The sequence below is a fragment of the Pristiophorus japonicus genome, chromosome 12 (assembly GCF_044704955.1).
Source record: "Pristiophorus japonicus isolate sPriJap1 chromosome 12, sPriJap1.hap1, whole genome shotgun sequence".
Classification (NCBI taxonomy): domain Eukaryota; kingdom Metazoa; phylum Chordata; class Chondrichthyes; family Pristiophoridae; genus Pristiophorus; species Pristiophorus japonicus.
In genome coordinates this window covers 82,350,658-82,371,537 of record NC_091988.1, presented here as the reverse complement: position 1 = coordinate 82,371,537, position 20,880 = coordinate 82,350,658, and the positions used below count along the sequence as shown (strand labels likewise).

The window sequence follows — 20,880 nt, the reverse complement described above, 5'->3', positions numbered from 1 at the left end:
AGCGGGAATATTTTTGAGCTTTTAATCCTACAGTCGTTAATCTGTATTCAGTCCTGTGAAGAGGTTCAAGAAAGAGAGCTTGGCCACTTATTTTGCTTGTGGAGCAGATATGCAATGGAATGCGGACTGATTGCATCAGATTCTCGGAGTCATAGGGAACGACTTAATTGCATAAACACAATGCAAAACTATCTACTGTACTCTTCTACTGATTGAAACATTATCTAAGCACAGTAACTTATCTTCTGTTTGTACTCATAAGGGAGTCATGAGCAAGGAATCGTGCTTTTATTGAGCCTTAAGTTCCAAGACAATAATACAGCCAATAGCACGGAATTTATTTTAAAACATACATAATCAGAGCTGCTGCAGAATTGCTGACACACCCAGCACCTGAAAGCACCAATATTTTTGGCAGGCTCACCATCTTGCAATGCCATTTACCGAGTGCACTGGAAGTCGCGTAGTTCCACCTGCAGGCTGACTTTGGGATGCAGACTTTTCTGGTGCCAGTATTGTTCTATTTTTTGCTTCTGCACTATAGATTCTGTCCATCTGATTTTTCTACCCAATTCCACTTTGTAACTCCCACCTGTAGCAGAAGGCTGTGCTTGAGAAGCTAACAGAACGGGCCCAAGTTTCGAGCCACGCCTAGAACGGCGCAGTCCTGACCTGGACGCCCGTTTTTCGCGCCACAAAGTGCGCCTAAAAAAACCCTCCAGATTCTCCACCTCCCTGCAGGTCCTCTGGCCCTCGGCGCAGCGCAGCAGGAGCTGTAGGAGGCGGAGCCAGGTCCCTGCGCTGAAAACAGTGCAGGGACCTCTGCACATGTGCGCTACAGTGGGCGCGCATGTTCAGTAGCTCCAGGCGCCCGAATCTGTGTGGGAGGGGCCGAAGCACGCAGCCCCTAGCCCTGGCCGAATGGCCTCACTGGGGCTGCGTGCATAAGGCTCCTCCCACGGCCAGCTCCTGCTTCCTCCCGACCCGACTCGACTCCCGCTTCCCGCCTCCGGACCGGACCGGACACCGACCTGACTCCCGCTTCACCCCCGCCCCCGGACCTGACCTGACTCCCGCTCTCCCGCTTCGGACCGGACCCGACACCGACACCGACCCGACTCCCGCTTCCCCACCGCCTCCGGACCCGACTCCCGCTCTCTTTCCCACCCCCGCCCCCGGACTGAATCCGACCTGACCTCCCTCCCCCCGACCCGAACCGAACCGACCTCCCTCACACCACCCCCCCAACCCGCGCTCCCCCCGACCCGACCCAACGCCACCTACCTGTAAATCTGGTGCTGGGGACGGGCCCTGCCCGAAGTCTCAGGCCGGCCCGTTCAGCCTCCCTCCCCCTTCTCCCCCCCTCCTCCCCCTCCCCCCCTCCTCCCCCTCCCCTCGCTGTCAGAAACACAGACACTGACAGACAGAGAATGAGAGACACACACAGACAGACAGAGAGATAGAGACACTGACAGAGACACACTGGCGGGGGGGGGGCATCCCAGCACGCTGTTTGAGGGCTCCCGGTGCTGCAGTCAGTAAGTAGAAAATGTTTTATTTATTGATTTAAAAAAAAAATTATTTCTTATTAATTTTTTTTGATTGATTTATTGGTTGATTTATTGATGTATTTATCATTTATTATTGATGATGGCTCTTTATTTGTAAAACTGAAGTGTTTAATGTTTGTAAACTTCCCTTTAAACCCCCCCCTCCCCCACCATTCCCTACGCCTGATTTGTAACCTACGCCTGATTTTCTAAAGTGTAGACAAGATTTTTTCGAGCGTACAAAAATCTTCTCTTCACTTACTCCATTCTAAGTTAGTTTGGAGTAAGTTTTCACTCACGAAACTTTGAAATCAGGCGTAAGTGGCCGGACACGCCCCCTTTTGAAAAAAAAAATCTGTTCCAAAGTGAAACTGTTCTAACTGACTAGAACTGGAGCAAACTACATGACGAGAATTCCGATTTCTAAGATACTCCGTTCTACACCAGTTGCTCCTAAAAATCAGGAGCAAATCATGTGGAAACTTGGGGCCAATGACTGGAGCTTGCACAATGAGAGCAATTGAGTTAGAAAGGCAATGAAAGTTGAGATCCAGCTAATTATATTGCTTTTACCTGTTATATTTTCACTTTTTTAAGTTTAGTTTTAGTCTGTGATTATAAAGATTATATTTGACAACTAAGTTGAAACAATATTGGCACCAGAAAAGTCTGCATCCCAAGGTCAGCCTGCAGGTGGAACTACGCAACTTCCAGTGCACTCGGTAAATGGCATTGCAAGATGGTGAGCCTGCCAAAAGTATTGGTGCTTTCAGGTGCTGGGTGTGTCAGCAATTCTGCAGTAGCTCTGATTATCTATGTTTTAAAATAAATTCCGTGCTATTGGCTGTATTATTGTCTTGGAACTTAGGGCTCAATAAAAGCACGGTTCCTTGCTCATGCTTTTTAACCGAATTTTTAACCGATCAGAATACTCTTCAGACTGCTCACAGAAATGGAAGGGATCTCCTTTGTAACATGCTGCTTCTATCTTTGCTCCCCTGCCTTGTGTTTGTATTTCAGGCATTTTGGGCTCCCAATGACACTGGCATCATATTTGTTGGATGGGATCATGAGCCTCAACGGTTAGGTCTTGTGTACTGTACCAACAGAAAGTAAGAGAAAACCTCCAACTGTAAATTATGTAAGATATTCAGTTGCCTAGAAGTAAAGGAATTGCCTGGTGTACCAGTAAGCTGCACAGACTAGATTGCCTCTGGTCATTTTCCTGGTCTTTGTTGAGTTTGCTAATCTTGGATGGGACAGTAATTGGGATGCGAGAATTGGGCTCAGTGCTTTCAGATTTGAGAGTGAGAATCAGCCAGGGTTCCAGGGTTGCTGTCTAGAGGCTCCTGTGGGAAAGTGCATGGATCCTGAGCATCGTGCCCTCCAGTCAAAGACTCTCTGCCCAGGTTTTCACGTGAATAGCAGCCACTTGGCCAAGAATTTGGAGGACTGGCAGCACCCACGATATTTGATATTTAAAGAGCACTGCTAAAAGGAACATTTTTGCTGATTTTTGTTCGAGGTACCTCAGCAAAGATGAGTGCCTTCAATAAGGGGTGGAGTAGCAAAGAAAATTGTGAAAAATATGGCAGTATTTTTGTAAGAATATTATCTAAATGGTTTCGGCACTTGAAATCGTCATTGCTAAAGTTCAATTGGACTGCACCTTGATAAAGGAATTGGCTATTTTAATGGCTATGTGCAGAAAATTGTTCCAAAGATTCATAATCAATGTGTGAAAGCAATACAGTATTTTAAATTACCCAACTTAAAACTGTTATAGTTCTGAAACAACTTGAAAGACATAAATGATGAGGTATGTTTTTGTTCATTTACAACATGAAAATACCAGCAATAACAAGTAGATTCTACAATGGCTGCACCTGCATTGTACAAAATCTATCATTTTATAGTGGTGGAATCCCAATGTTTTAATCTTAATGACTATCTAGAAACATAGGTCTCGGCTTTGCACTCATCATTGCACTGTGGAACTGACTTTGACCCAGCAGGGAGGAAGCGAAAGCCTAGGCCATAACTAATTTCTATAAAACAACCTCAGCAATTGCATTCATTTTTAGCCATTTCTCACTGCTTAGCTCTCTACCACACTGAGGACTGAGTATCATATAACCTTGTGATTTTTAGCTTTTCCTGACCTCGTGAGTTGTTCCCACCCACCCGGCGGGGGTGGAGGGATTAAAATGGAAACTGGGTATTGCCCATGCTGAGTCACAACAACCCCCGGTGCCCCTTGAGGCTGCTGCCATGGACAGGCGGGCCTTCATTAATATTGAAAGGTTAGGGTCCAAAAACGTCACTCGGGCCCGTTTTCTCAGGCTCCTGGTGGCAGTCTGCAACTAAGCAATTTCCAGCCTCCGCCTGCCAACCATTACGTTATTCCCACTAGCTTTGGGCGGGAGTCTGATGTCAGAAATTAAAATTGGAGTTAATATGGACCACTCCAGCACCATCATTACCCCAGCCCATACATCCCACACTTCCCCTCAGGTTAAAATCTGGGCTTCAAATTCTGTTTGATTCTGGTATAAAAAGTACATTTAAAAGAAAATCAGTGTTGTCTCGGGCAGGAGTAAAAGTGAAAAGACTAATATCTGGAGAAAGGAAATTAATCAACCAACTAAAGCTGCACCTGTCACCGAATTGCTCCATTCTTGTTGCCTCCCACAATCATGTGTGCACCACTGAAAATGTTACATTGCATACCACTGGTTATATATCTTTATATGGTGGAGGAGAATAGAACAGTGCCCTGTAAATTTTCAGATTACACCTTAAAGTTGCTGTGGCAATGATACTTATAGGGTTGACGGTGGATAGGCAATGGCAAACATTTAAAGATCACATGGATGAACTTCAACAATTGTACATCCCTGTCTGGAGTAAAAAGAAAACAGGGGAGGTGGCTCAACCATGGCTAACAAGGGAAATTAGGGATAGGGATGCCAAGGAAGAGGCATATAAATTGGCCAGAAAAAGCAGCAAACCTGAGGACTGGGAGAAATTTAGAATTCAGCAGAGGAGGACAAAGGGTTTAATTCGGAGGGGGAAAATAGAGTATGAGCGGAAGCTTGCTGGGAACATAAAAACTGACTGCAAAAGCTTCTATAGATATGTGAAGAGAAAAAGATTAGTGAAGACAAATGTAGGTACCTTGCAGTCAGATTCAGGTGAATTTATAATGGGGAACAAAGAAATGGCAGACCAATTGAACAAATACTTTGGTCCTTGTCTTCACGAAGGAAGACACATATAACCTTCCGAAAATACTAGGGGATCGAGGGTCTCGTGAGAAGGAGGAACTTAAGGAAATCCTTAGTAGTCAGGAAATTGTGTTGGGGAAATTGAAGGCCGATAAATCCCCAGGGCCTGATAGGCTGCATCCCAGAATACTGAAGGAAGTGGCCCTAGAAATAATGGATGCATTGGTGACCATTTTCCAACAGTCTATCGACTCTGGATCAGTTCCTATGGACTGGAGGGTAGCTAATGTAACACCACTTTTTAAAAAAGGAGTGAGAGAGAAAGAAAACGGGGAGTTATAGACCAGTTAGCCTGACATCAGTAATAGGAAAAATGTTAGAATCAATTATTAAAGATGAAATAGCAGCGCATTTGGAAAGCAGTGACCGGTCCAAGTCAGCATGCATTTATGAAAGGGAAATCATGCTTGACAAATCTTCTAGAATTTTTTGAGGATGTAACTAGTAGAGTGGACAAGGGAGAACCAGTAGAAGTGGTGTATTTGGACTTTCAAAAGGCTTTTGACAAGAGATTAGTGTGCAAAATTAAAGCACATGGTATTAGGGGTAATGTATTGATGTGGATAGAGAACTGGTTGGCAGATAGGAAGCGGAGAGTAGGGATAAATGGGTCCTTAGAATGGCAGCCAGTGACCAGTGGGGTGCCGCAGGGCTCAGTGCTGGGACCCCAGCTATTTACAATATGCATCAATGATTTAAATTAAGGAATTGAGTGTAATATCTCCAAGTTTGCAGATGACACTAAACTGGGTGTGAGCTGTGAGGAGGACGCTAAGAGGCTGCAAGGTGACTTGGACAGGTTAGGTGAATGGGCAAGTGCATGGCAGATGCAGTATAATGTGGATAAATATGAGGTTATCCACTTTGGTGGCAAAAACGTGAAGGCAGACTATTATCTGAATGGCGGCAGATTAGGAAAAGGGGAGGTGCAACGAGACCTGGGTGTCATGATACATCAGTCATTGAAAGTTCGCATGCAGGTACAGCAGGCGGTGAAGAAGGCAAATGGCATGTTGGCCTTCATAGCTAGAGGATTTGAGTATAGGAGCAGGGAGGTCTTACTGCAGTTGTACTTGGCCTTGGTGAGGCCTCACCTGGAATATTGTGTTCAGTTTTGGTCTTCTAATCTGAGGAAGGACGTTCTTGCTATTGAGGGAGTGCAGCGAAGGTTCGCCAGATTGATTCCCGGGATGGAGAGACTGGATCGACTGGGCCTCTATTCACTGGAGTTTAGAAGAATGAGAGGGGATCTCATAGAAACATGTAAAATTCTGATGGGACTGGACAGGTTAGATGCAGGAAGAATGTTCCTGATGTTGGGGAATTCCAGAACCAGGGCTCACAGTCTAAGGATAAGGGGTAAGCCATTTAGGACCGAGATGAGGAGAAACTTCTTCACTCAGAGAGATGTTAACCTCTAGAATTCTCTACCACAGAGAGTTGTTGATGCCAGTTCATTGGATATATTCAAGAGGGAGTTAGATATGGCCCTGACGGCTAAAGGTATCAAGGGGTATGGAAAGAAAGCAGGAAAGGGGTACTGAGGTGATCAGCCATGACCTTATTGAATAGTGGTGCAGGCTCAAAGGGCCGAATGGCCTACTCCTGCACCTATTTTCTATGTTCCCATGTTTTAACTCATCCTGACCATAATTATATAATCCATGAGTGATTTCCTGTTGTCTTGCTCACAGTTCGTAAAAGCAAGTTCCTGAGGGGCAGCTTTTATTAAAAATATATATATTTTGAGTAATTTATGGGAACCCAGTGGCTATTTTGGGGTAATATTCTCTAACTATAGAATAGCAATTATTGTTCGTCATACAGTATGACAGCTTTAACATTGAAAATACCTGTCATAGCACCACTTAGACTGGACTCAGTTTTCAGTGAAACATGCACAACACATCTCAAATTTAATATATAATAGCTTAATTTTCTTAAGATTCTTGTCACAATAGCAAATGCATACAAAATGTTCTCTGTAATGTGCCTTTTGTAATAACACTTGTGCATTTCCCAAATATTTATAGGAATCGCCTGAAGCTGGCTAGTTGTGCCAAAACGTGTTTTCCAGTCCTGTACATCCTTGTGTTCCTGTCTAATGCATGTTTGTTTTAAATGAATTATATTATCAATATGTTGATCTTGTATTCTTTCTTCTAGGTCTGGACTGTACTATGTGGATCTGACGGGTGGTAACTGTGGTAAGTGACTCCTGTTGGGTGAACTGTTTTCATATTGTTGATTGTATTTTAACAGCATTGCGAGCAGAACACGTGGCATTTTCACTTGCACTGTACTTGGCGGATGAAGTTTGCTCTACATGTAAGATTGTGGAGCGCAAGTCATGTATGAGGTACAGTGTATTATGGGATGAAAATTGGCAGCGGTGATGCCAGCTGGCTTTTGCTGTGCAGCACCTATAATGTGAATCTGCTGTTTAGCAATGTAGACTTAGTGGCACAAGTTTCGGCTCAAGTTGCTCCTATTTTTTGGAGCAATTAGTTTAGAATGGAGTATCTTCGGGGCCAAGTTTCGGCCTGAGTTGCTCCTGTTTTTTTGGAGCAACTGATTTAGAATGGAGTATCTTAGAAATTGCAATTCTCAGCATTTAGTTTGCTCCAGTTCTAGTCAGTTAGAAAAGCTTCAGTTTAGACAGATTTTTTTAAAAAGGGGGCGTGTCCGGCCACTTACACCCGTTTTGAAAATTTAGGCAGTGAAAACTTACTCCAAACTAACTTAGAATGGAGTAAGTGTAGATTTTTGTAAGCTCAGAAAAACCTTGTCTACTCATTGGAATTCAGAAGAATGAGAGGTGATCTTATCGGAACGTATAAGATTATGAGGCGGCTTGACAAGGTGGATGCAGAGAGGATGTTTCCACTGATGGGGGAGACTAGAACGTGATCTTTGAATAAGGGGCCGCCCATTTAAAACAGAGATGAGGAGAAATTTCTTCTCAGGGTTGTAAATCTGTGGAATTCGCTGCCTCGGAGAGCTGTGGAAGCTGGGACATTGAATAAATTTAAGACAGAAATAGACAGTTTCTTAAACGAATAAGGGGTTATGGGAAGCGGGCGGGGAAGTGGAGCTGAGTCCATGATCTTATTGAATAGGGGAGCAGGCTCGAGGGGCAGTATGGCCTACTCCTGTTCCTATTTCTTATGTTCATATGTTCTTCTTAGCACCTGGTGCTACTTTTCATACTTTTCAAAAGTTAGCGCAACCGAAGCACTACGGAATTTCTAGCCCAGTGTGTTTGTCTTTTTCAGAGTAATGCCATTTTGCCTTACAGATATTAAAGTTGGGCAAAAACATTTTGCGCAGATTCAAAATCTGTAGTCTCCGATGCTATCTAGATCACCCACAGGCCATGAACCATCCCTCCCTCCCTCTCATAAGGAGGCATTGATAGCCAACGGACATTGGAGAAAAGAGCAACAACCTTAATTAATTTGTAAATGGAATATATTTCAGCAATAAGGGAAATATTATAGTCTGAACTGCTCAAAACAAGGTTATTGCCATATAATGATGATGATTCAGTTATGACATCCTTAAAGGTGTACCGTCTTCATGAAAATAGGTATTTGACAAACCTTTTGCTTGGAAAGGAAGTACACCTCAAAGGTCATGCATCATTTTCACCCCAATTACTTTATCAGTAAACTATATTCAAATACACTTTGCTACAAGTAATATCCTATATGTGGCAGAACCCCTTTCATTTTTTTACAAGGCTATTTTCGGGAAGACTTTGGGGCAAATCTTCAGAGACGCTGTCCCAGTGTAGTCTTGTTCAATGGGAGCGTAGATCAGAGAATTAGACACAGGTGGGACTGATTCGCAGGGTACCCGATCCTTTGATCCGTGCTGTTGTCAGGTGAGACTTCACACTGCGAGCAGAGTCTCAGAAAATGAATCCTGGTGTCCTTTTGAAATACATGTGTGTTGTCCATGCTAAAGTTGAGTTTCTGGCTTTTCTCTCTCAGTGCAACTCTCATCTCAAACAAATGCTGTTTGGTCTCCTCGGCTCAGTCCTGACAAATGTCGCATTGTCTACTTTGAAGGTGGTGCAGGTGGACCCCACCACCAGTGCAGCCGACTTTGCATGGTTAGTGATTAAATACAAAGTAGACTAAATACATCTCTGTGCATATATTTTCTATTTTGGCGGTAAGTTATTAACAGCAGTACACATAAAATCAGTGTAACTATTGTGTTGTATTATATTGTTGCAGTTTTTAGCTCCATAACTATATGTCGCACTAGCAGAATGTAGAGATGGCACATAGCAGCAGTACAATCCCAAGATTTGGTTTAATTCTTCCATCGTGATACAGTTACAAACTTGAACGGCAAAATTGATTTTTCCTTTTTAGATTTTAGCTTATTTTTAGAAAATTGTTTTTTTTAACATAAGATTGTAGAGATATCTCTGGCTATAAAGCGCACTATGCATGTTTTTTTCTCCCGCATTTGCTGAAGGCACTGACTCTTGCTGAGGTAGTTTTCTACGGGGACCAGTCGATTTCCAATACCACTGTCTAAATGGAAATTATTCCTCTCTCAACCTAGACAGCAAGCGCTGAAAAGCTATTTGAGCATAGCCAATTCTGTCTTCACCTGATATCCACACACAAGTAGTTCCAGCAGTGGTCACTGAATAGCAAGACGTTAACCCACCACAGACTGAGACCTGATCTGTAGGGCACAGATACTTGCTGAGTCATTGGGGGTCATTTTAACCCCAAAAAACAGGTGGGTTTGGGTCGAGTGAGATGCTAAAATTTAAAAAAAATCCCAATCCTGAACTCAACCCGCCTCAAACCCATCCACTTCAGATTTTAACAGCGACGGGCAGCCAACCCGCAGCTATGAGGTGGATCGCTCATTTAAATATTTAAATAAGGCTGGTCGGGTGGCCTTCCCAGGCCTCGGGAAACCCGGCAGCTAAAGGGAAGCGAGGACTGCTGCATAGAAGATATAAATACTTTTCCAGCTCTACTTGTCGGTCAGGAGGAGCAGGTGTGCTCCTAAGCACCTCCTAAGCTAAACTGCACTTGGAACCCCCCCACCCCCAAACCCCCTCGCGATTGGACACACCCCCTCCCTGCACGATTGATCTTGCATCCGGAATTGCCCCCCCCACATCCGCAATTGGGCCCGTAACATCAGCAATGGGACCCCACCACTGCCCCAACCCCACCCCCCACCCAACTCTGTCCCGATCTACCAAACGATGCTATACCCACACCCCTCATGATTTCTATCCCGAGGAGCAGGAAACCTACCTGCTCCTGGGCTGGGGCCTGTTCTGCAACGTTTCCCTCCTGGCAGTTTAAAACTCCACAATGTTCGGCAGAACTCTGCTTGGAAATGCCACCCCACTAACTATCAAGGCCATTATTAGAATTGCTGGCTTTTTCAGTTGGCTACTAAGTGCACTTGCGTTACAGTGACATAAGCCTCCATCTCATGGTTAAAATAAAAGCATGAAGGACCAGTTCCACTGTGTGGAATAAAGCACTCCTGTTGCCTGTGAGAGATTTGTCATGGAGTCACTACTGAAGGTAAGTTGCCACCTGTCTACTTTTGAACCGGACAGTCCAGTTTCAAGGTGGACTTTCTGGTAGTTTTGAAAACTGGAGATGAAATTTTCAGTCTCCATTCCCTGTATTTAAGAGTTTTGTGTGTGTGGCCTGTTTTTTTTTTTTAAAGTGCAGTCAACTTTATGCCAAAGCATTGTTCTTGTCCAGCTCCCAGCCCTAGTTTTCGACTGGGCCGTGGTTAGCCCAACTGAAGGATAGTGGTAACAGTAGACATCTAATGGAGGGAAAAAGGGATTTTGTCTTATTTTATTTATACCAAACAAGAAAAGCCAACAATTGTAACAGACCTGTTACTCTTTTTCAGTTTGACTGGTACACGAAGGTGACCTCCACTGTGGTGGATATTGTGAATCGACCAGATGAAGGTTGGTGTGACTTTAGTGCATAGATTTTGTAAAACTGTTTGAGGTTTCAAATCTCTATTGTAGATAGAATTTTTTTTAGAGCACCTCACGTTTGCATTTAGTTCAGTTTTCTCACCATTTCCTCTCTCTCCTCAGTAGAGGCTGACTCTTGTTGGGATGCAGTTCCTTGTGTAATCCCAAACAATGAGAATCAGTAGGTTGTTGAACAGTGGGCTTTCGGGCACAGGTCTGTGGACAGCAGTTAAAGTGGGAATACTGACCATATTGTTTCCCTCCCTAGCCTGGGAGCACTGAAGCCAATTGTAGCCCCCAGCTGCTGCCCTTGCTAAGATCAACTGACTCAGCTTAGACTATGAATCAGACACGGCACCTTCTGGTCTGAATGCTTTGCTGTTATAGAAACATAGAAAATAGGTGCAGGAGTAGGCCATTCAGCCCTTCTAGCCTGCACTGCCATTCAATGAGTTCATGGCTGAACATGCAACTTCAGTACCCCATTCCTGCTTTCTCGCCATACCCCTTGATCCCCCGAGTAGTAAGGACTTCATCTAACTCCTTTTTGAATATATTTAGTGAATTGGCCTCAACAACTTTCTGTGGTAGAGAATTCCACAGGTTCACCACTCTCTGGGTGAAGAAGTTTCTCCTCATCTCGGTCCTAAATGGCTTCCCCCTTATCCTTAGACTGTGTCCCCTGGTTCTGGACTTCCCCAACATTGGGAACATTCTTCCTGCATCTAACCTGTCTAACCCCGTCAGAATTTTAAACGTTTCTATGAGGTACCCTCTCATTCTTCTGAACTCCAGTGAATACAAGCCCAGTTGATCCAGTCTTTCTTGATAGGTCAGTCCCGCCATCCCGGGAATCAGTCTGGTGAACCTTCGCTGCACTCCCTCAATAGCAAGAATGTCCTTTCTCAGGTTAGGAGACCAAAACTGTACATAATACTCCAGGTGTGGCCTCACCAAGGCCCTGTACAACACCTCCCTGCCCCTGTACTCAAATCCCCTCACTATGAAGGCCAACATGCCATTTGCTTTCTTAACCGCCTGCTGTACCTGCATGCCAACCTTCAATGACTGATGTACCATGACACCCAGGTCTCTTTGCACCTCCCCTTTTCCTAATCTGTCATCATTCAGATAATAGTCTGTCTCTCTGTTTTTACCACCAAAGTGGATAACCTCACATTTATCCACATTATACTTCATCTGCCATACATTTGCCCACTCACCTAACCTATCCAAGTCGCTCTGCAGCCTCATAGCATCCTCCTCGCAGCTCACACTGCCACCCAACTTAGTGTTATCCGCAAATTTGGAGATACTTCATTTAATCCCCTCGTCTAAATCATTAATGTACAATGTAAACAGCTGGGGCCCCAGCACAGAACCTTGCGGTACCCCACTAGTCACTGCCTGCCATTCTGAAAAGTCCCCATTTACTCCTACTCTTTGCTTCCTGTCTGACAACCAGTTCTCAATCCATGTCAGCACACTACCCCCAATCCCATGTGCTTTAACTTTGCACATTAATCTCGTGTGTGGGACCTTGTCGAAAGCCTTCTGAAAGTCCAAAAATACCACATCAACTGGTTCTCCCTTGTCCACTCTACTGGAAACATCCTCAAAAAATTCCAGAAGATTTGTCAAGCATGATTTCCCTTTCACAAATCCATGCTGACTTGGACCTATCATGTCACCTCTTTCCAAATGCACTGCTATGACATCCTTAATAATTGATTCCATCATTTTACCCACTACCGATGTCAGGCTGACCGGTCTATAATTCCCTGTTCTCTCTCTCCCTCCTTTTTTAAAAAGTGGGGTTACATTGGCTACCCTCCACTCCATAGGAACTGATCCAGAGTCAATGGAATGTTCGAAAATGACTGTCAATGCATCCACTATTTCCAAGGCCACCTCCTTAAGTACTCTGGGATGCAGTCCATCAGGCCCTGGGGATTTATCGGCCTTCAATCCCATAAATTTCCCCAACACAATTTCCCGATTAATAAGGATTTCCCTCAGTTCCTCCTCCTTACTAGACCCTCCGACCCCTTTTATATCCGGAAGGTTGTTTGTGTCCTCCTTAGTGAATACCGAACCAAAGTACTTGTTCAATTGGTCCGCCATTTCTTTGTTCCCCATTATGACTTCCCCTGATTCTGACTGCAGGGGACCTATGTTTGTCTTTACTAACCTTTTTCTCTTTACATATCTATTGAAACTTTTGCAATCCGTCTTAATGTTCCCTGCAAGCTTCTTCTCGTACTCCATTTTCCCTGCCCTAATCAAACCCTTTGTCGTCCTCTGCTGAGTTCTAAATTTCTCCCGGTCCCCAGGTTCGCTGCTATTTCTGGCCAATTTGTATGCCACTTCCTTGGCTTTAATACTATCCCTGATTTCCCTTGATAGCCACGGTTGAGCCACCTTCCCTTTTTTATTTTTACGCCAGACAGGAATGTACAATTGTTGTCGTTCATCCATGCGGTCTCTATAATGGGTGGTGCCCTTAGGCCATTTACCCATCAACATCACATGTATTTTCTGGTGTGGATCACTAGATAGTGCACATTTTCCCTCCCCTAAGAACAGTGAGGCCAGTTACAGTTCCCTTTCCATCATTCCAGCTGACAAAAGCAAGCTCAGTGCAGACTGAGAATCAAACTTGGGACCTCCTGGTCTTTATGCCTGTTAAATGCTGGCTCTGCTACCTGAGATGTTGGCCGTAAAACTACAAATATCCCCCTCAGGAAAGCGCTACAGTCCTGTTAAGTCCTGTTGGATACGGATATCAATTATCAGTTTTGATTTCAGAAGAGGAAGTCTGTTATTTGCACTGCACTCAATGTTCCACTAATAGAACAGAGGAATCTCTGCAATTCCTTTTGTACTTACCTAGCCAATAACTTTACACTTGCTTTCATTAAAACACGTCTCAGTTATTTGTTTTAATGTTGAGCTTTCTTGTTAGTTCAGTACATAGCAAAAAATTAGTCATTTTATAACATTTCCTGATTACATTACTTGGCGCGCTGTCTTATAAAATAGTTTAACCTCCTTCTGTGTATAAATAGTCTACAAAGAAATCTGTTTGGATGATTTGTTAGTATTTGTTCCAAAAAATAATTTTTAAATACAAGGTTGAGTTCCTGAAAGGTCATTGTACCATTGCTCCAATAAGCTAGAACGTTGGAGTCTTCTATTTCCTGACGGGGGTCATTGCTTGAAGCGTATCCTGGGCTTCGAGTCAAACTCTGTTATCCCCAGTGGAAGAGGTCTGCTGGTTGACGATTGGGCTGTCCCTAGTGTTATGCCTCCTCGTGTCAATCACAGCATCACTTCTGGAATGGTGAGAAGGAAAGTTGGTAGAACAAAAACCGTTCCACTGTCTAAACCTTCCTCCTCTCAGCTGACTGCAGAATTCATTGGAGATGGCCGATATCGATATAACTCTATCCTCCCAACTCCTAAAGAGAGCAGATGTGGCATTGCAGAATTCATTGGAGATGGCCGATATCGATATAACTCTATCCTCCCAACTCCTAAAGAGAGCAGATGTGGGAAATGCCAAATGGAAAGAAAACATTAAATTTTTTTGTCTTCAATTTTTAAAAATGGGCATTTTATACAGCAATGACTGCTTAAAATTGAATTTATAATATTGATAATGGTTAGATAGGATTCACTTTTGACAATGACAAGACTATGCAAGATTGTATCTAAGAGAATAACATATGCAAATTTGTAATTGGATTATGTGCCGATCTCTCCAATCCGGTTTCAGCGCTTGCCACAGTACCAAAACGGCTCTCATCAAAGTCACAAATGACATCCTTTGTGACTGTGACAAAGGCAAACTATTCCTTCTCGTCCTTCTTGACTTGTCTTCAGCCCTTGACATGGTTGAAAATTCTATCCTTCTCCAATGCCTCTTCACCGTCGTCCAGCTGGGTGGGACTGCACTTGCCTGGTTCCATTCTTATCTATCTAATTGTAGCCAGAGAATCACCTGGAACGGCTTCTCTTCCCGCTTCCGCATTGTTACCTCTGGTGTCCCCCAAGGATCTATTCTTGCCTTTTTCATCTGCCCTTGGTGACAAAATCCGAAAACACGGCGTCAGTTTCCACATGTACGCTGATGACACCCAGCCTTACCTCACTACCACTTCTCTCAACCCCTCCACGGTCTCGAAATTGTCAGACTGCTTGACCAACATCCAGTTCTGGATGAGTAGAAATTTTCTCCAATTAAATTGGGAAGACCGAAGCCACTGTCTTCAGTTCCCACCACAAACTCCGTTCCCTAGCCTCTGACTCTCTTCCTCTTTCCAACTTCTGTCTGAGGCTGAACCACACTGTTCGCAACCTTGGTGTTATATTTGACCCTGAAATGAGCTTCCGACCACATATCCGCAGCATAACTAAACGCCTATTTCCACCTCTGTAACATCGCCCGTCTCCGCCCTTGCCCTCAGCTCATCCGCTGTTGAAGCCCTCATCCATGCCTTTCTTACCTCTAGACTTGACTATTCCAACGCACTCCTGGCTGGTCTCCCACATTCTACCCTACATAAACTTCAGATCCAAAATTCGGCTGCCCGTGTCCTAACTCGCCCCAAGTCCCACTCACTCATCACCCCTGTGCTCGCTGAGCTACATTGGCTCCCGATTAAGCAACGCCTCGATTTCAAAATTCTCATCCTTGTTTACAACTCCCTCTATGGCCTTACCCTTCCTTATCTTTGTAATCTCCTTCAGCCCCACAACCCCCCTGAGATATTTAGGCTCCTCTAAATTTACCCTCTTTAGCATCCCTGATTAAAATCGCTCAACCATTCTGTTGCATAGACTCTATGCTCTGAAATTCCCTTCCTAAACCTCACTATCTCTCTTTCCTCCTTGAAGATGCTCCTTAAAACCTACCTCTTTGATGAAGCTTTTGGTCACTTGCCCTAATTTCTCCTTATGTGGCTCAGTATAAAATTTGTTTGTCCCTTAATACTCCCGTGGAGCACCTTGGGACGTTTTACTGCGTTAATGACACTATATAAATACAAGTTGTTGTTGCAGTGATTTTTCTGGTGTATAATATATTTCAGATGGATTTACTGGCATTTACTCTTCGTTGCTGACACAGAACTGCTGGGCTATGGACAGCCAGCGGGTCCTCGTTGATACGTCTCAGAGAAGCAGAAAGGTAACCAGTCTAACGGTGCATAGTACCAGGTGGTAATACCTGAAAACCTTTGTTATTTGGGTCGAAGTAAAATACGAGAAACAGTTAATTACTTCTAGAGATATTGCATGGTTCTCTTCTGGACATCAGATAAGTAAATCTGACCCAAAATCGAATGAGCAGTTATTGAGCTTGATTTTCAGCTTTGCCGTTTTGGGGCGAAAACTGAGGCGGGGTGGGAAATTTACCATCTGATTAACGTTTGCGCTTTGTGGAGCAACTTTTGTCATTTGGGCCTTGCACCAGGGACACAGCACAAAGGGAGGCGTTGTACTACATTCGTGGCGCCAAAACAGGAACCTCGCCAACTTTAGTGCGGGGCCAGGAGCACTTCGAAAGAGGCCTCGGGAAGGGAAAAAAACTCTCAAAAGCTTTTAAGAAACATTGCCAACATCCTTACCATACAAATCGCTGAAAAAATATAAACAAATTAAAACTTTAACTTACCTTTTTTGTAGTTTATCCAACTCACCGCCGCCGGCAGGGCTGCACTGCTGTGTTTTCCATGGCGGTCATCACGGGGCGCTTTTCGGGACGTACGGGTCAGGTGAGACTCAAAACTTCTGCCGGTGTCGCAATGCAAGGCGTTGCACACCCGGCGCAGCTCCCCCGGCGGTGCTTCTAATCCCTGCCGCAAAAAGCGCCCGGACACAAAACAGCTGACCGCCCCATTTTTCGCCATAGAGGGTCAAAACCCAATGAAAACTGGGTCGCAAATGACCCGAAAATCCAGCCCACTGGCTGGTTGGTTTCCGAATTCCCTTTCCCAGTGTATATATATTTCCTTCTGTCCCTCCAATGTGCTGTGCAACATTCATTAGTTAGTACAGCAAACAAGAATCTTACTTCAAATAAATAACTAGGAGGCAGCCAAGAACAGGCCAGGTGACTGTCCTCTGATTTTCCATTACCTGAATTTTCCCCCTAGTATGAGGAATACTAACACACTATTTTGCCCATCACTCGCAGTAGTTCCGCGATTTCTGGATTTACTGACACAATTATGAATCTTAAATTGGAAGCAGTCAGGAGCTGCACAGGTTACAAATTGGCTGGAACTCTGGGCTTGACATTTATTTGTTTAAATTTCTTTGTGTTAAGTGGTTTGTTGTGGGAATCGGTGCATTGCTTTTGGAGATACTGCTATCCATCCATCCTGTCATATTCTTTAGGAATGGTCAAATGAATCAGGCCCATCACCATTAGATGGTATCAGTAATCTTTGGCGACCTAGTCGGTTAACTGATGGAGTGACCATTCTCATGTTATGTCTTGTGCATATCTAAAGTTCTTCTCAGGTAGTGCTTGTTGACAACTGTGAGGCATTCCTCCTCTGTTGTTTGTGGTTGTCTAGGCTTCTTTCTATTATGGTTAAGTGTCAGATTAAATTCACAACCAGGTAAGGATCTATCTGATCACCTTTAGTTCTACACTCTACTATTTTCAGCATCAAGCTGCATGACTAAAGGATCACAACTTCAGTATTTAATCTGATGGTCTTCAATGACATAGGGCACTATAATGCAGTTTTTATATTAATGGCCCATGCTGACCCAGTTTTGAACTGGACCATCCAGTTTTGGTGTGTCCTTTGCTAATTTTTTTTAAAAGTCTGATTTTCAAATTCTAAATTTTTTAAGATTCATGAATAAATAAAACTGTAGTCAATCATATGTGCTCAAAACAACCTTCTGTGCATGTAATTAGCCTTATTCTGTTCATGTATGATTTGAACCAGTTCTTATGTGCACAGCCTTTTTAAAATTGCCCTGTGCTGTTTGGTTTTGGACTGGGTAAAAGATGGTCCTCAAGGTTCATGCACCTATAAAAATCCTTATTGCCGTAATCCTGTCAGACTTTTGTCAACTGGCAGTCCAGAGATAAGATTTATAGAAAAATGAGAAGTGTTATCATTGAAGCAAAGAAAAAGGCCATTTTCTCGTCAATCCCATGCTGGCTCTCTGTAAGTGCACTCCAGCAAGTCCCACTCCCCCGACCTTCCCCCGTAGCCATGCAATTTTTTTCCTTCAGGTACTTATCTAATTCCCTTTTGAAAGCCACGATTGAATCTGCCTCCATCACCCTCCAGATCCTAGCCACTCGCTGCATTAAAAAGTTTTTCCTCGTATTGCCTTTGGTTCTTCTCCCAATAACTTTAACTCTGTGTCCTTTGGTTCTCGACCCTTCCATCAATGGGACCAGTTTCTCTCACTCTACTCTGTCTAGACCCCTCATGATTTTGAACACCTCTATCAAATCTCCTCTCAAATTTTTCTTCTCCAAGGAGAACAACCCCAGCTTCTCGAGGCTCATCCCTGGAACCATTCTTGTAAATCTTTTCTGCACACTTTCTAAGGCCATTACGTCCTTCCTAAAGCGCGGAGCCCAGAATTGGAGGTCAGACTAGTGTGTTACAAAGGCTCATCATAACTTCCTTGCTTTTGTACTCTATGCCTCTATTTATGAAGCCCAGGATCTGTATGCTTTTTTAACCTTTCTCAACCTGCCCTTCCACCTTCAACGATTTATGCACATATACCCACAGGTTTCTCTGTTCATGCACCCTTTTTTGGATTGTACCCTTTAGTTTATATTGCCTCTCCTCGTTCTGCCTACCAAAATGTATCACTTCACACTTTTCTGCGTTAAATTTCATCTGCCACATGTCCGCCCATTCCACCAGCCTGTCTATGTCCTCTTGAAGTCCATCACTATCTTCCTCAGTGTTCATTATACTTCCAAGTTTTGTTTCATCTTCAAATTTTGCAATTGTGCCATTAATGCCCAAGTCTAAGTCATTAATATATATCAAGAAAAGCAGTGGTCCTAGTACTGACCCCTGGGGAACACCGCTGTGCACTTTCCTCCAGTCTGAAAAATAACCGTTCACCACTACTCACTGTTTCCTGTCACTTAGCCAATTTCATATCCATGCTGCCACTGTCCCTTTATTCCATGGGCTTCAACTTTGCTGGCAAGCCTATTATGTGGCACTTTATCAAATGTCTTTTGGAAGTCCATGTACACCTCATCAACCGCATTGCTCTCATCAGCCCTCTGTTACCACATCACAAAACTCAATCAAGTTAGTTATACACAATTTGCCTTTTAACAGATCCGTGCTGGCTGTTCTATGAAAATCTTCTGGTGGGGATAGTGTGACAGGATTAACACTGGGTACAGATAAGTAATGTTTCTGTACGTACCCATGGAAATTTGTTAAAGGTGGTGACCTTGATGGGGAGGTTGACCAACTCAAATTAGTTTAAAAAAAAATGTTTTACTGAAGGGCCTGTATTTAAATTATTGAGAGTAGATCACTATGGAATCTTATCTTGGAATGTTGTATTCTACTTAGTGGAATGAGCTCCTAAAAATTTACAGAAAAAGGTCTAGATCAAGCAAGCCTATCCTTTTCCAGAGTCCGTTCTACATTACCCACTTTCCCATCATCTCCCTCAATCCTTTTTCGCTCCAGAAATATAACTAATTGTCTCTTGAATCTATATATGCTGTTCCACCTCCATTGCCTTTTACAATAACTTATTCCATGCCTCTATTGCCATTGATTTAAAAAATAAATCCACTTAACGTTCTTATTTCTAACTTGTTGATATTTTAAAAAATTATCACCATTAGTGTTTGAGCCTTTTGTCATAATGAACAGATCTAAACTATGAGCAGAAGAATGATCTAAGCCACCTTTTGCAATCCAGCTACAAGTCCTAATCTTTGCCTCTGCTCTCTCCTCAGGATCTCCTGATAATAAATATTACAACAGGATGTGTAACATCGCTTACCAGTGGTAGGTTTCTGTGTTTACTGTTTTGCATCGACTACATTTAGTTTTTTACTCCTGAAATGTTATTTACACTTTGGCTTCAGTCCATTTGGTAATCTTCTCTCCATTGGTCCCCTCATGACCTGGAAAGTCCTGTGACATCTTCAATTATTTGTGTTACAGGTTCAGATGCTGGGAGCTGGACGCTGCTGGCTATTCACCAGGATCTGATGGTGGTCACATGCTCATCCCCTAATTGTCCACCCAGTCTGGTAAGAAGGCGTAGACTGCAGAGCTTGCACTGAATCTTCAGAAGCCTCTATACATGCAATAGGGTGGCAACTTGTTCATATATTCATGTCAGGTTGTGGGTTGTGAATCTTATGCAGTGGCCACAATTCTGAGTTCTAGAAAAGCAGACTACCTGTTCTGAATTTCTGAAGAGCTCAAGAAAGTGTATAATAATTGTAGTGGAGTATTTAAAATTAACACTAAACAACAGGTCTGGATTCGAAGATTCAAGTAGTCTTTCATTTCTTGCAAGGGAGAGTCAAGCCTGCAGTCAACCTGTTTCTGAGCTGTCCCCACTTGCTCTCTCTGAACAAAGAAAACACAAGGTTTCTATACAGTTCCTCGGCCTATAATGGCCAGACATTCAATACATGAGACATACATTGATTTGAATGGTCAAAACCCTTGTCACTCAAAGTAAAGGTACAATCCTGACCATGCCTATCTCCAGTACTTTTCCATAAACCTCACTGTGTCCCAAAAGTTCATTAGTACATTGGAATGTTATCTTATCTCTCTTGCCTTGACCAGATGGTGTTTTTCCATTGTGTAACTTTTGACCCTTTGCCCTGTTTAATGGCCCCTCTGGGTTTCCTGTGGTTCAACAGTTGGGCCTCCTGTAATTGGGCCTCCTGTAATTGTCCTCAGGTTACACAGCTTGTAACAATTAATCATTCTGATATGTTATTTCCCTTTAAACATCCTTATAAAGTTGACCACTACAAAAGCCGATGTCAGCTTGTTTTAAT

General features: G+C 43.5%; 1 protein-coding gene across 1 annotated transcript in view; it reads left to right on the top strand.

Annotated features, from left to right (window-relative positions):
* The window catches only part of LOC139277359 (acylamino-acid-releasing enzyme-like), a 90,962-nt gene that overhangs the window by 35,958 nt on the left and 34,124 nt on the right, over nt 1–20,880 (top strand). The window contains exons 8-14 of the mRNA XM_070895719.1: nt 2,571–2,662; nt 7,004–7,044; nt 8,833–8,954; nt 10,757–10,817; nt 15,923–16,020; nt 19,813–19,864; nt 20,024–20,112. Coding sequence (XP_070751820.1) covers nt 2,571–2,662; nt 7,004–7,044; nt 8,833–8,954; nt 10,757–10,817; nt 15,923–16,020; nt 19,813–19,864; nt 20,024–20,112 — 555 coding nt within the window. The remainder of the gene's footprint in view (nt 1–2,570; nt 2,663–7,003; nt 7,045–8,832; nt 8,955–10,756; nt 10,818–15,922; nt 16,021–19,812; nt 19,865–20,023; nt 20,113–20,880) is intronic.